The 15,226-nt window shown below is 43.5% G+C and overlaps 1 protein-coding gene across 6 annotated transcripts in view; it reads left to right on the top strand.

Moving 5' to 3' along the window:
* VTI1A (vesicle transport through interaction with t-SNAREs 1A) overlaps positions 1-15,226 on the top strand; it is a 369,166-nt gene that overhangs the window by 286,817 nt on the left and 67,123 nt on the right. Inside the window, exon 9 of one of the 6 annotated variants that reach the window (XM_070363700.1) lies at positions 4,782-4,860. The exons of the other annotated variants lie outside the window; for them this stretch is intronic. Within the exon in view, the coding sequence (XP_070219801.1) occupies positions 4,782-4,845 (64 nt within the window). The 3' untranslated portion in view covers positions 4,846-4,860. Of the gene's footprint in view, positions 1-4,781; positions 4,861-15,226 lie in introns of those variants that run through there. 6 annotated transcript variants of the gene reach the window in all.

The following is a 15,226-nucleotide window of genomic DNA, read 5'->3' as shown; positions in this document are numbered from 1 at the left end:
ACACCTTGTTTATCTAGTCCACTACCCTAACCTTGGTCCCTGGAATAGTGCCTCGCACGTGGTAAGCTCTCTATAAGTATTGGATGCATGGATGGGTGGGCGGAGAGTGTAGGTGAATGGATACATGGGTGGGTGGGTAGATGGATGGATTGCTAGATTAGAGGGAGAATGAAAGAATAGTTATGTTGGTTGGAAGAAGCAGCAGAGTTACGACAGAAGTTGAATGCTAGGAAGGTCATGACTCTAAAAGCTTCATCAAAACCTCTTCCAAATTCCAAGCTTAGAAACTTCTTTCCAAACTGGGGTGCATTCAGAGGTTAGAGATGGTAAGAAATACTACGTAACAGATTCTCTTCAACTTTCACAGGGGCTGTGCTATAGAAAAATCATTAGACCTGTCTCTGTGGCCCCAAAAGCTTGATCCAGGACGTGTAGGTGGAGACTACCAGGAGTATATTGTGGATTAAAATGAGAGAGCTTTCTCACTGAGAGAGCTGCCCTGAATGGCAAACGAGTAGTAAGATGATGTTGGTGAAAGGATTGATGGCATACAGTACCTGACTGCTTAGTAGGGATGCTTATCACAGAGGCATCGGATGCGCTGTGGTTCTGGACAGCTCGTCTGGGCTCTTATTACTCTGAAGCTCTATGGTTCTATAATGATCAAAGGAGAAGGCTGGTCAATAGTTGACAATTAATTTTTAAAAGGAGAAATTCCAGTGAGATTTGGATTTTTCATTTTGTCCCATAAGGAGATAACTTGAGAAATGATTTTAAAATGAACCAAAAGAAAATGTTCCTAGCAAAATAATAAGGCTGAATTCTGAAAGTCTCTTTGGCATCTTCCGTTCCCTGGGATGCCCGGGCCAGGGCGTGCAGTATTTTCGGTACATTGAGAGCGAGGAGCCTGCATTCTCAGGGGGCGGCAGGGGCGGCCTGTAAGGTCTTAATCCAGGTCTGTGATCTTGAGGCAAGGCCTCCACGTGTGAAGCGCAGGGGTGCCTCCAAAATAGAACAAGAGCACTCCATCCATGTGAAGATGACTGTCGAGGTCACTGAGACCTACCGTGATCTGGCAATTAAAGCTGTCTGTGGCTGTCTTACCTTTCAGGACATACTTCCGGAGATCCAAAAGAAACCTTTTTTTTTTTTTTCCCCATAAATTGATGACTTTCTGTTGCTGAGTCATTCTTCTTGCAGTTCCTTTTGCTTTTCCTATTTATTGTTGGTTTGATACCTAAGCCGTAGCATTGTTGCCTTCTAGGGGGTATAAGGGAGAGAGCCGAAGATGCAGGTCTGTGCCGTGGTGGGCAGATCTAGGCATGGCCATGAGGCCCCCTCCTGCAAATCCACAGATGTCCAGAGATCAAGAGGAATGTTCTGTCGGGTTAATGAAGTTTGGGTTCGTCACCACCATCCAGTTGCTTGCCTTGCCAATTCCCGGGGTGCATGGGATACTGAGAATGGAGTACGGGAGAGGAGCTTAGATTTCTCGCTTGGTTACTAGCCAGGCTGATTCACTGTCCCACACTGGAGGCTCAGTCGGGCCACGTGTAAAACAGTGGTCACTGGCAGAGCATCCGGGATGTTCTCAAGGTGGGGTTCACTCACCTTCTCTGGGGAGCTCTTCCAAGCCCTCAGGCAGAATAGTCCTTCTTCCCTCTGGGCCTCCTCACTGTCCTCCATCTCCCGTTCATCAGTTCATGATATAAATTATTCTGTGCCAGCTTGGCTCTCCTCTAAGGCCATGAGATCTTTGAGGGCAGGCATTGTGTTTCCTTTCTCTTTATATCTCCAGAGTGCAATGCCCTTCCTAGCACATAATAGATCCTCAATGAATACCTGATATACTGGGGGGAAAAAATGACTAGCTACCTGAAATATTAAAGGTATTCATATATTGTGAGTGGAGAGTAATAAAGACATGTGAAGTTCAATGTGAAACTCATCTTGCCTCCCCAGTGCAACCTGATTAAACAGCAACAGTTTCTTCCTCTCTTGAGTCACCTGAACCTTACTGACTATTTTCTTACAAGGTTGTTGAGTTTACCTTGGACTTGGGGCTGTCCTCTATTAAGAAGCTTTCAGCAGAGCCTGGGAATCAAGTTATGGTGTCACAGGCACAAAGCCAGTGTGGCAACCCTGGGTGTGGGGGTGGGGAACCCTCCTGGATAAGAAATGCTTTGTCATCTGGTCGCTGAGTCTTACGGACTTGACCTAGTGGACTTGAGCTAGTGACCTAGCTAAGTGATCCCCCGGTGAGGCCTCAACATTCACCAAGACCTGGACATGCTCTGAACAGGCTCTGGACTCCCAGTGATGCACACAGCCCTTCAGGGTCAGGGGTCACCATGCTGCCAGGCCAGCAGGACAGGTGGAATGTTGCACAGCTGCTCCTCTGGTTGCATTTCCCAACACCTCCCTATCCCACAATGATCCGTCGTTGGCATGCTATTTCCGCCACCTTGTCATCTCAATGGCTTGTCCGGGGTCTCAGTGGCTGAGTGTGGAGAGCCTGTCCCCAGCCCTTTTTTCTCAGGACAAGTTAGACTTCACTTCCTCTGGCCTTATCAGACTCCTTGTTTCCAAAATTGTTACTCAGCTACTTGGGAAGTTGAACTCAGTTTCTCCCTCCTGACATCCTCCCAGCTGAGAGTAATAAGAAAAGCAGTTGATCGCAGTGAGGTGTCCATCTTTTCCATTCTCTGCCATCTACCATGCCTTACAGGGATTAGCCCGGGAAATTTTGTCAGCTGCATTTCATACTGCTTAGTGGTCATCTGGCCATCTCTGCTTCAAGCCTAGCTTAAAGAAACATATGGCCCCAGGTTCTTCCACGCTACAGATATGGAACTTTCCCATGTTAAGAGAGCTAAAGATGAAATATGGTTTTCTGTACCTCTTTTCATTGACCGTCAAAATAACAAGTGATGTCTTGTCTTTCAACAGAGACGCTCTTTTTACTCAGTCATTCAATGAAGAATGTGCCGTTGTCTTTGCTGTAGATTTTTATTTTATTTGTAAATTGTGCGTGCTGCGTGCTACGGAATACTGAGAAGCCATACACCCTGGCTTGTTAGCTGACACACAGTATGTGTGATTACAGATTGTTTGAATAACAGTGGACTATTGAACTGCCATCCAGATGTGTGTGGAGTTAACTGTGGGAATGTCCACAAAGGAGGATTATCTTTCTGGTTGCTGGGTCCAAGCCCCCTAGAAAGTGGAAATATAAGCGTGGAAGCTACTCATATAGAACATTAGCTACAAATGGCTCTTCAGAGGCAAAATTAATCATTTTTTAACAATTACACATTGCAGTTAAGACCGAATTTGTTCTCCGAAAGTAAATCAGGCAAAGAAAGTGCCAAACAACAAAAGAAGCTGTGGCTTAGAGCGGCCTTTGTGAGTGGTTTAGTCATTTTCTGTTTCTCCATATCTACAAAAGTCAGAACGTCGTAGTCTCAAAATAAACCATGACTGTCCCAAGTCTCTGAGCTGACGTCTCGTCTGCTTTGTCTGTGTTTCTGCACTTCCTTCCATCTCGTCTGCTGCAGAGGACACCACATCGTACAGTGGCTGGCGTTCATGGTACTGGCCAGGGGAAAACAAGACAGAAACCCCATGGGAACATTCCCTTTAAAATATCTGAACCACAGTGAGTTACCACTTCACACACGTAGGATGGCTAAAATAGGAAAGACAGTAACAAGTGTCGATGAAGATGTGGAGACATCAAAACCCTTACCCACTGCTTATGAGAACGTAAAACGGCATAGCCACTTTGTCAAACAGTTGGATAGTTCCTTAAAGTGTTCAGCATGGAGCTGCCGTACCACCCAACGTTTCCACCCCTAGGCATGTGTATCCAAGAGGAATGACAGTGCAGGTTCACATAAAAACTTGTACGTGAGTGTTCAGAGCAGCGTTGTTCAGAATAGCCAAACAGCAGAAACAGCCCAATGTCTGTCAACTGATGAATGGATAAGTAAAATGCAGTATATTCAGTTCAGTTCGGTCGTTCAGTCGTGTCCAACTCTTTGCGACCCCATGAACCTCAGCACGCCAGGCCTCCCTGTCCATCACCAACTCCCAGAGTCCACCCAAACCCATGTCCATTGAGTCGGTGATGCCATCCAGCCGACTATCGTCCCCTTCTCCTCCTGCCCTCAGTCTTTCCCAGCATCAGGGTCTTTTCCAATGAGTCAGCTCTTCACACCAGGTGGCCAAAATATTGGAGTTTCAGCTTCAACATCAGTCCTTCCAGTGAACACCCAGGACTGATCTCCTTTAGGATGGACTGGTTGGATCTCCTTGCAGTCCAAGGGACTCTCAAGAGTCTTTGGCCATAAAAAGGAATGAAATCCTAATACAACCGGGATGAACCTTGAAAACATGCTCAGTGAAAGAAGCCAGACATAAAAGACTGTATTATATGAATCCATTTGTAGGAAATGTCCAAAACAGGCAGATCTATAGAGACAGAAAGTAGATTAGTGGCTTCCTAGAGCTGGAGAGGTTGAAGAGAAATGGAGGGTGACTGCTAATGGGTATGGGGTTCCTTTTTGGAGTGATGAAAATTTTCTAAAATTGATTGTGATGATGATTATACAGTGTGATAAATATACTAAAACACCATTGAATTTTATGCTTTAAATGGGTAAATTGCACAGTATATGAATTATACCTCAATTATGCTGTTTAGAAATGAAGGCAAAGTAAAGATAGTTTCAAGTAAAAAATTTTAAAGGTATTTCAAGGGGTTTTTTTTTTTTTTTTAGTGAATCATGCCTCAAATTAGGATGTCTTCAAAAACCACATATCTGGACTTTTTTGGCAGTATGAAAAGAAGAGGAAATGGTTTTAAATTTAGTAGCTTATGTCCTTTTTTCCCCCCCGGAATGAAAGATCTGTTACTTGTTCAGCAGTGTCAATGCTTTCTATCTCCACTTGGAATCTACAGCAGTAAGCTGGCTCCCAGCCATCAAATACCTAAATCTAGCTTTGTGCGATAAAACTCCCTTTAGCAATGCATATTGAAATATATCTTTCTGAACCTATTTTAAATTCTATAGCAAGCAAGTCAAAATTTTTTTTAAAATCATGAAACATCATCCAAGTCAGGAGACAAAGAAACAAATAGGAAGTCCTCTCTAGATGCTGTTCGCACTCCACTTTCTATAGTTTAAAGAAAAATGTGGAATTTCCTGCAGAGTGATTAATAGGCCAGTGTGGTGACATACAGGAACTCTGAGCTTGACCTTGCAGGTAAAGGCTAACTGGTATGTTAAGTTGATTACACAATTTCCTCTAAATAAGTTGACAAGTGGTTTGCAGTTGCCTTGACTTTTGCCCTTATAAATGCACACTTATAAATGACTTGCTTTTTCAGCTAAAGCAATCCTTATTTTAGATGTGACATGTGTTAAGTAAACACCATGATAGGGAACCCCAGCTTCCTAGCCTTTATAGCCAGGTCAGATTAGCAGAGTTGCTAGGGGACATGAGTTGGGGCAGCCTGAAACTTGGCTTTGAGATATGGATGTATTCACAGGGCATGAGAAACCCAGAACTAGTTTCCTCCTTCTAATATGCTGAAGTAGACTGGTGGATTTGATAAGATGATTCCACATATGGCTTGAAACATTCCAGGAGTAGAGGCTGCTAAACGGTTTGCAGTAAATGACAGTGGGATTATCTCTTGTGTTTTGTACAGGTCTCCTTTCAGGATCTCAAGTCTGTAGGAAAATACAGCCTCTGGTGTTTTGTCAAAAAATGTCATGGAGAAAAGGTTTCTGGTCAGCATTTCTGTTCTATGGTCATTTTCACAGGAAGAAAATGTGGTCTTTGTACAGTCAAGAGGATATAATTTATTGAGATATTTTTATTTACAGATATACTACTTCTTTCTACTTAAAGGGAAAGTTACAAAAAGCTACTATAAGAGAACAGGAAATGTTGCTTCAGATGAGAAATCAAAATGCTGCTTAGGAAAATGATTGGTGATTTGTACATTTATAAGTCAAGCACCTTTATTGAACTTAATGTATCCTGATTTGATAAGCGAAAAGAGCTTTGCTAACATTGTTGATTTAGCTGAAATCTATTTGTGTGTGTGTGTGTGTGTGTCTTCCTGAATGAGTTAAACATTTGGAAAATGAATTGATTTTTATTTGAATATACAAAGATAATACCATTTAAGCTTTCCAGGTCTAGAATATGACAAGCCTTGAGCTCATCTGGAAAACAGAACGTTATTAGGACTCAGAGGTTAAATTTACCATCCCACCATTAAATCCATGAATGTTCCTCTAAAACAATGTGCAGACCCGTTACAAATCATCTTCCCTCACATTAACTCTTATATACGATGAAACTCGCCAGCCTGAAATGTTTACTACTTGCCACAGATGACTAACTTAGAAATCTTTTTATTCCGTTATTTCACCCAGTCATCCATAAGTATTTGTAAAAAGGATTGCCATCCACCTTCCGGCTGGTTGTGTGCTTGTGCAAAGGACTGGGGCCAATCTGACCTGCCACGTGGCTTCTCCTTGAAAGCTGTCAATACTCAGTAACCATGAGCTATTAATAACAGCATCCTCAATGCATGTTTCTAAGCCGTGTCACTTCCGCCTAAGCTGGCCAGTGCCCTGTTGATGTACCCATGAGGCAAGACGAGGCTTTCCACACTCAACCCTCTCTGCTTGTGGAAAGTTAGGATCTCCTGAGGTTTGGCTTTCAACTCCGCATGGCAAACACAAGAGTCATGAATTTCCCACCACAGTGGACGAGTCAAAGAAGTTTCTGCTGCGTCTCAGTTTTATCTCTCAAGAGAGTATCCTTTAGGGACTTCCGTGGCGATCCAGTGGTTGGGACTTTGACTCCCAATGCAGGAGGTATGGGGTTTGATCCCTGGTCAGGGAGCTATGATCCCACAAACCTTTTCTTTTTTTTTTTAATTTTATTTTATTTTTAAACTTTACAATATTGTATTAGTTTTGCCAAATATCGAAATGGATCCGCCACAGGTGTACCCGCGTTCCCCATCCTGAACCCTCCTCCCCCTCCCTCCCCTCCCCTCCCTCTGGGTCGTCCCAGTGCACCAGCCCCAAGCATCCAGTACCATGCATCGAACCTGGCCAAAACTTAAGGGAAAAAAGCAGAAAAAAATATTATAACAAAATTCAATAATGATTTTAAAAATAGTCCACATCAAAAAAAAAAATCTTAGAAAAGGAGAGTATCCTTTAAAAATAAAGGATAAATACTTCTGTTAAATACATTTTAAAATATTTCAAATGTTATTTCAAATATTTTGTAAAGAAATAAGGCATAATAAATGCTCACCCTTCATAATAAATGAGCATTCTTGTTCCCAGCACAAGCTTAAGAATTAATATTTAACAAATACAGATGAAGCCCCTGTTCCGCCTCAGAAGTTTATAAGACCAAGTATGCAGTGCCTTGAAGAAGCCCAGTTGAAATATTGGGAGCTGTCCTGTGATAGCAAGAGAGAGAACATGCTTCTGGAGGGAAAAAAAAATGCACTTTTCTCTTGTTGGTTTGAATTTTTTTAATTCCAAATACTTAAACCATAAAAAATTGCCAATATTCCATTATTTTCAAACCTCAAAAGTGACAGTTTTATATGGTTAGCCTTAGAGCAGAGAGACAGATATCCATTGCACATTACAAGAAGAAACCAAAATCCAGGTCACACCTTCTCTTGCCTAGATCATTAGCTTGGACCCAGAAATGGCTTCCTTGCTTTTATTCTCATATTTACATGCTCAATCACTTCAGCTGTGTCCAATTCTTTGTGACCCATGGACTATAGCCCGCTAGGCTCCTCTGTCCATGGGATTCTCCAGGCAAGAATAGTGGAGTGGGTTGCCATGCCCTCCTCCAGGGAATCTTCCCAACCCAGCGATCAAACCCACATCTCCTGTGTCTCCTGCATTACAGGTGGATTCTTTACCCCTGAGCCACTGGGGAAGCCCACCTCTTCCAATTCAACTTCCATGCTCTTGCTACAAGCATATGTATATCACATTAAGAATTAAGACAGGAAAACTGTCTTGATTATATAGATAGTGGAATTCTTACTACAAGCCAACTACCTTGCAGAGGCTGCACTTTACATTACTCATCTCATTTTATCCTCACAGGAAACTTTGAGACCTTCAGAGGCTGACCCAAGTTTTGTGGGATCCAAGTTTTGGGATACCCTGATGAGAGGAAATTAAATTCAAAATGAGTTATGAAAGTTAATATCTGTTTAGGTTAAGAAAAAGTGCAACAAAATTTGAGAGGCAAGTAAATACTTCAGATACCACAAAGTCCAGAAGAATCACATGGTTTTATTAATTAACCATTTGACATCCATTGAAGGCAATGGCACCCCTCTCCAGTACTCTTGCCTAGAAAATCCCATGGATGGAGGAGCCTGTTAGGCTGCAATCCATGGGGTCGCTAAGAGTCGGACACGACTGAGCGACTTCACTTTCACTTTTCACTTTCATGCATTGGAGAAGGAAATGGCAACCTACTCCAGTGTTCTTGCCTGGAGAATCCCAGGGACGGGGGAGCCTGGTGGGCTGCCATCTATGGGGTCGCACAGAGTCAGACACGACTGAAGTGACTTAGCATAGCATAGCATGTAATACTTTATTCCCCTACATTTTGACTGCATATTCTTCCATCTAACAAGTCTTTCATAATATCATTTTCTATGGAGAAAATGCTCAGTCTTTCCTCTAAATAATGGTTGAGCAAGCTTTTTAAAAAAATCATGGAGAGTACTTTTATAATTTCTTTTTGCTTCATAGTTCAATATTAGTAATATGTTAAGTTTTCAAAGAAAGGGAAAATGAAAACATTAGTTGCTCAGTCATGTCCAACTCTTTGCAATCCCATGGACTGTAGCTTACCAGGCTCCTCCGTCCGTGGCATTTTCCAGGCAAGAGTACTGGAGTGGGTTGCCATTTCCTTCTCCAGGGGAATATTCCCAACCTGGAAATCAAACCCAGGTCTCCCACGTTGCAGGCAAACGCTTTTACCATCTGAGCCACCAGGGAAGCCCAAAGAAAGCGAAAGTGAAAGCATTAGTTGCTCAATCACGTCCAACTCTTTGCAATCACATGGACTGTAGCTTAGCAGGCTCCTCTGTCCATGGAATTCTCCAGGCAAGAATATTGAAGTGGGTTCCATTCTCTAGGAGATCTTCACGACCCAGGGATCGAACCCGGGTCTCCTGCATTGCAGGCAGATTCTTTACCAGCTGACCTACCAGGGAAGCCCCGAGATCATCATCAAATGTCATTTTCCTCCGGATATGAAGCAGTGAGATTTGGAATATTCCCAACAGACTTGGCTCCTGGCTCCACACAATTCTTTCTCAACCTCCCATAGACCTTCGGTGCTGGGTGCTCTAAGGCATGTTCATATCACAGGATGACCTCTGGCCCTGCCCCTTTGTGTCCCAATACTAGATGAGCTGGCTATTTCCAGCCCCAAAGTGCTAGCAATAACTTACCCAAATATGGCAATGACTGTTTAACATCTAAGCATATCCTACTACATCCAAAGTCAATTACCCCTAACTCAACTTTTCCCCATGGCCAATGGTAGATCAAACCAGTCAGTCCTAAAGGAAATCAACCCTGAATATGCATGGGAAGGAGTGATGCTGAAGCTGAAGCTTTGATACTTTGGCCACCTGACGCGAAGAACCAAATCATTGTAAAAGACTCTGATGCTGGGAAAGATTGAAGGCAAAAGGAGAAGGTGGTGGCAGAGGATGAGATGGTGTGATAGTATCAGTGACTCAGTGGATATGAATTTGAGCAAACTCCAGGAGATCGTGAAGGACCAGGAAGTCTGGCGTGCTGCGTGCGGTCTATGGGATCACAAAGAGTTGGACATGACTGAGTGACTGAACAATAACAAAATGCTACCCAATACAAGGGAAAGTCAGAGAAGAAAGAGACGGTAGTCCTAATGGATTGCAGTTAATATGTCTTATGTTTACGAGTTGTATAAGATACTTGACCAAGTGGACATATCTCTAGGGCCTCTCCCAGGGCCTTGGAAGGAGCCCAAACAAGTGAGGGACTGACCCTGAGGGCTGGAGCGGAGCTGAGAAGTTGCATTCACTTCTGGAAAGTTGCTTGAGGTCACTGGGGTAGCAAGTGACAGAGCTAGGATTTGAACCCAGTCTGTGGAGTCCAAGCTCTTATCTACTAAATTATGTTAACTCACGTTTTTGGCACATAATCTTTCCCTTCCTTTCATACCCCATCTTAGCACCCAGCATTTCACCATTGGTCAACATCTGCTACACCAAAACATGGACATTCGAATCTCGAAACAGGTATGCTATATTCCTGCGCACCCCTGGGCCAACTTCCTTTAAGACTCTGGAATTCAACCGCTTTTTGAAACAAATTTTATCACAACATAGGATTTCCAATAGCTCCGTATTAAAATTCACTGCCTTCCTCCACCCACATTCTAAAATTCATGTTGCTGCTCATCCAGCTTAGGGAGATTTCTCAGGCTGCCCCAAGGGTTGATAAATGTAGTCCAGTCCTCTGACGTTTATTCTGGTGTCCCTAAGAGCCATGTTTCGGAAGTGGTGGGACAGTCTTCTTTAGAAGGGGGACAGCCAGCAGGGGCCCTGCTCTCAATGGCCTGGCACCTGCAGAAGAAAGGGTTTTCCTGATAAACTTTCCAGTGTCTGGACCCGCAGTTTGTGCACATGGGCGGAACTCTCTCTCACAGAACAAGTGTGTTTGCCAAATCAGGGACTGAAGTATCTTGCAAGTCCACTTGTTTCAGAAGAAAGACAGGATAAGGGAAGTGGCAGAAGCAGTGATAGGGAAGGAGTTTTTCGCACTAACAAGTGTGAGCTGATAAGCCCGACCTGTAAGGCAAATGTTGAGGGGTCCTGAGTACACTTCTCAGGCCAAAATTAGCTGAGCAAATTTGATTTGGCTTTTCCATTTTATAGTGGGAAAAAAATTCTGAAGAAGAAAGAAAACTCAGAGTGTATTGCTGTCACAAATGACAGATTTGACTGCTTATCTGTTAGATTTTTTCCTACTAAAGAAGTCAATGAAGTCACTTTCTAATATGTCTGAATTGTAGGGTGACATGACCAAAAAATACAGTAATAATAATATGTGAGTCCTTATTACGTTCCCAGTCCCTGGACTGAGTGTGTTTACATTGCTTATTTCATTTGATCCTCACAAGAACCCTCTGAGGCTGTTTCAAATTACAGATGAAGAAAATGAGGCTTAGAGAGATTTAATAATTTACCCAACTCAGCCACACAGCCAGCAGGCAGTGGAGGCCAGATCTGAACCAAAGCAGCCAGTCTTGGGACACTGCACGCTTAATCCACTCTCATACATACACGGAGGGTCCGTTTATATCCTGTTCCTGTCCCCCTGCTCCGGGATCACACTCTCTCTCTGAACAGTCCCCATAGTGTGAGGAACCGTCTGAATGTTACTCAAAACATGTATAAAGCAAACAAGGATTATTTTTATTATCTCCCACAAGTACCCCTATTAGCTTTTTTTTTTTTTCCTCTTACGGTGACTAGAAGAAAATGTAAGATTAGTAAGAAGGCAAAATAAATATTTACTGAGCTCTGAAAGGCCTGTTGGTGCTTCCCAAGTGGCGCTAGTGGTAAAGAACCCCCCTGTCAATCCAGGAGACATAGGAGATGCAGGTTCGATCCCTGAGTTGGGAAGATCCCCTGGAGGGGGGCATGGCAACCCACTCCACCGTCCTTGCCTGGAGAATCTCCATGGACAGAGGAGCCTGGTGGGCCACAGTCCATAGGGTCGCACAGTCAGACACAGACTGAAAACACTTAGCGTGCACATGTGAAAGGGTTGATATTATGCTTAGTTTTTCTCCACCCTTGCTTGGAGGCCCAGCCTGTGTAAAAGGAAGCCCCCAGCAAGGCTTAAGGAGAGTGTGGCTGCTTCCCTCTGGCAAATTCAGGTTCCTGTGAAGCGTCTAAGGTCACGGTGTTGCTCCTTGGGGGCTGAACTGGGTTCCCTGTGTCTTACCTGTTTGTACCTAAAAACTCCACCAGGAAGTTTTTGAAAAGTTCTCCGGAGGGGCAGTCATGTTCACCTGGTCCAAGTGTAGAGTACAGTGTCGATTCAGTGCCTGACCAAGGGTCCCTGGGGAAGCACCAGCCCAGGCCTTGTGGTCACATTGGAGGGGAAGCGATGAGTCAAGGCCAAGAGATGAGAGGGAACCTCAGGAGAATGTGTGCTCCCAGCCACTCATCTCACAGGAGAAACCAAGGTCCCGGGAAAGGAAGTGACCCCTGCTGGTCACGGTGGAACCAGCACCAGGCTTCCTGTTTAAGACACTCCTTCCACCATAGGCTGCTGACGTGCTTGCCCCCGGGCAGCACCTCCCAAGTACACAGGGACGCCCTGAATACTTTGTGGCAGCTTTGCCATCCAGCGATGCCTTTTGAGGTTCCATTTCAGAATTATTATGCTGAGGAGACTGACTTCTAAGAGAGGGTATGCCCTTTTTTCTCAGATGGTTAGATTCTCCATCTATAGCAATAAAAGAGCTATTTAAATAAACTGTTTTATTCCTACAGTTGGTGACTCATCTACAGTAATATGTGTTATTATATTACCTGAGCCAGTCACGTTTTCTCCAGACTCATATTCCTCAGCAGAGATGCAGGGAGATTGCCCAACAAGTTCATTATTGCTTGTTCCAAAAGCAGGAAGTGCCCTGACCATACACACATACAAGTATTTCACACAGATGACACTTCCTTTTCTCTTTGAGGAGCCTTATTTAACCAAATATACTTGAAGAGTTGGGGAAAGTCAAACTGTTGTTCACCTTGGTCTTGCTTTGCCAGTAGACTATTTTGGAAGGAAACAATTCTACCTTGTATAGTAATATTCTTCTCCAAACCCTGAGTTCATTCAAATTATGGAAACGTCCCCTGCATAGCCCAGTTAGCAAAGCCAGTCTTCACTGTCCAACAAAACAACCCAAGTGGACTGGTTTTCTGATAGAACAAGTCTGACTTCATTGTTTCCATTTAAACGGATGTATTAGTACACGTCCCTGGGACAAGCCTGTCACTCTGAACTCTTACTTCTAAAGTAGGTGGGAAGTTTAGGAGGGAAGTGGATGTACAGAGCAGAGAGCTTCAAGCCTCTCCATGAATTTGTCACAGGAGGGCCATGAGGCACTGCCACCGTCGGTACGTTCTACTGACACTCTGTCCACACAAGACTCTCAGGGAAGCTGGATTCTTGAAAAATAACTTAGGAGATGGAAGAGGTGAAGTCACTACACTTTCAGTGAACAAAAACTGTCAAAAGTCGCACCACTCCACTGTACGATATGTCTGAATTCAGACCATCCTAACACCCGCTGAGCACTGGTCCTCACCCTTAACAGGAATACACGTATGTAAAGCAGGGAGAGGCTCAGAGCTCCAGCTTGGACCTGTGGTCCTTGATTAAAGGAGCAGCTACTCACAGCAGTCACTCATACTGTCTCTTGTCTCTTTACTTGGCACTGTAGAGGTTCCTGCACCCTAGATAAAGCAACTTGGTGAGATAGGGAAAGAAGGAACTGAGGAAACACAGTGGTGAAAGAATGCTAGAATGGTGGTTGGGTCACAGGCGTAGTCTTAGAATATTGGCCTCAACAAATAAGACATATGGAAGTTGGGGACCTGGAATTTGCTGCTTTCAAATTTGCGTGCATCCATGCTCAGTCGCTTCGGTCGTGTATGATTCTTTGCAACCCCATGGACTGTAGCCTGCTAGGGTCCTCTGTCCATGGGATTCTCCAGGCAAGAGTACTAGAGTGGGTTGCCATTTCCTACTCCAGGGGATCCTCCCAACCCAGGGACCGAACCCACATCACTTATGTCTCCTGCATTGGCAGTCTGTGTCTTTACCACTAGCACCAGCTGGAAAGCACAAATTTACCTATACTGCAATTTAAAGATTTTAAAGATACCAACAAAGCGCCTTGTATCAGGATGTTCATTGCAACGTTGAAATAGCAGAAATTTAGAAGCAGCATAAATTTAGATTCATCAGTGGGAGGGGGGTGGTCAATACAACAGAATACAGTAATTAAATTACATAAATGAATCATACACACACGTGCTCACATATGCATCCATGAACTATTATGTTGAGTCAAAAGATGATTTTCAAAATGCTGCTTAGAGAGTATTATGTTAAGAAAATAGCACACTGGTTTATAGATACATAAATATGTAGTAAAAGAATGAAAACATGGACAGAAGCATGAGCTACCGGGGGAAGGTACATCAACTTTGTAATGTGTTATCTTTTCAAAAGAGCAGCTCAGTCTTCCTTGCTGTTTAAATTGATTATTGTATTTCCAGAGGAAACAAAGAGACTGATTTTTAAATATGTATCCTGTGCATCAGTTCAGTTGGAAAAGGGGCTTGAGAGTTTCAGTTTAGGCTTTTGTGGGAGAACAAAGGAAGTGAGGTGACCTTTCACCTCAGCCACTCCAGCAGCCCCAAATACAGGTTTAAGAGAATTTCCATCTTGGAATGAGCTGAGTCTGGTTGGACTGCTTATCCCAAAGTCATTCCTAATTTTTGTTTTTAATGAAATTTGACAAATAATGTATGTGCAAGAAGGCTCCTGTAGAATGGCCTTAATTTGAGTTTAGGAATGCATAATTTTATCAAGATCTCTGTAATTAGATATTGTGCAATAGAATATAAAGCAAATACTGCTCGTTCCATGGCAACAACGGCCTTTAGTACCTCACTATCTTTGAGATAACGAAGGTTTCCATACACACGCATCACATGGGATTTTTTAAATAGACATCCAAGAAGAAAATGAAAGTTTCCCAATTGGTTTTCCCCTGATTTTAAGGGCGAGTATATGAACGTGTGCTCTGTTCTCTTCTTTCTCTATTGTCTCCTAGATGCGAGTCGCTCTCCCCCACTCCTCGATCTGTCTGAACTGTAAGCGTGTTGCTGCAGGTTTCACTACAGAGTGAACTTCTAGAAGGCAGGGAGTAACTTCTGTGACTCCAGCATCTAGCATTGCAGGCACACAGTAGGTACTCAATAATTAACTCCCTCCTGGTTAATAATCATTCAGAGGGAAGACAGCAGTGTGGAATAATTGCTAAGGAAAGCCCTGACAAGGCGCAC

This window comes from Bos mutus, chromosome 26 (genome assembly GCF_027580195.1).
Source record: "Bos mutus isolate GX-2022 chromosome 26, NWIPB_WYAK_1.1, whole genome shotgun sequence".
NCBI classification, from domain to species: Eukaryota; Metazoa; Chordata; class Mammalia; order Artiodactyla; family Bovidae; genus Bos; species Bos mutus.
This window is presented reverse-complemented; position numbering and strand designations above follow the sequence as displayed.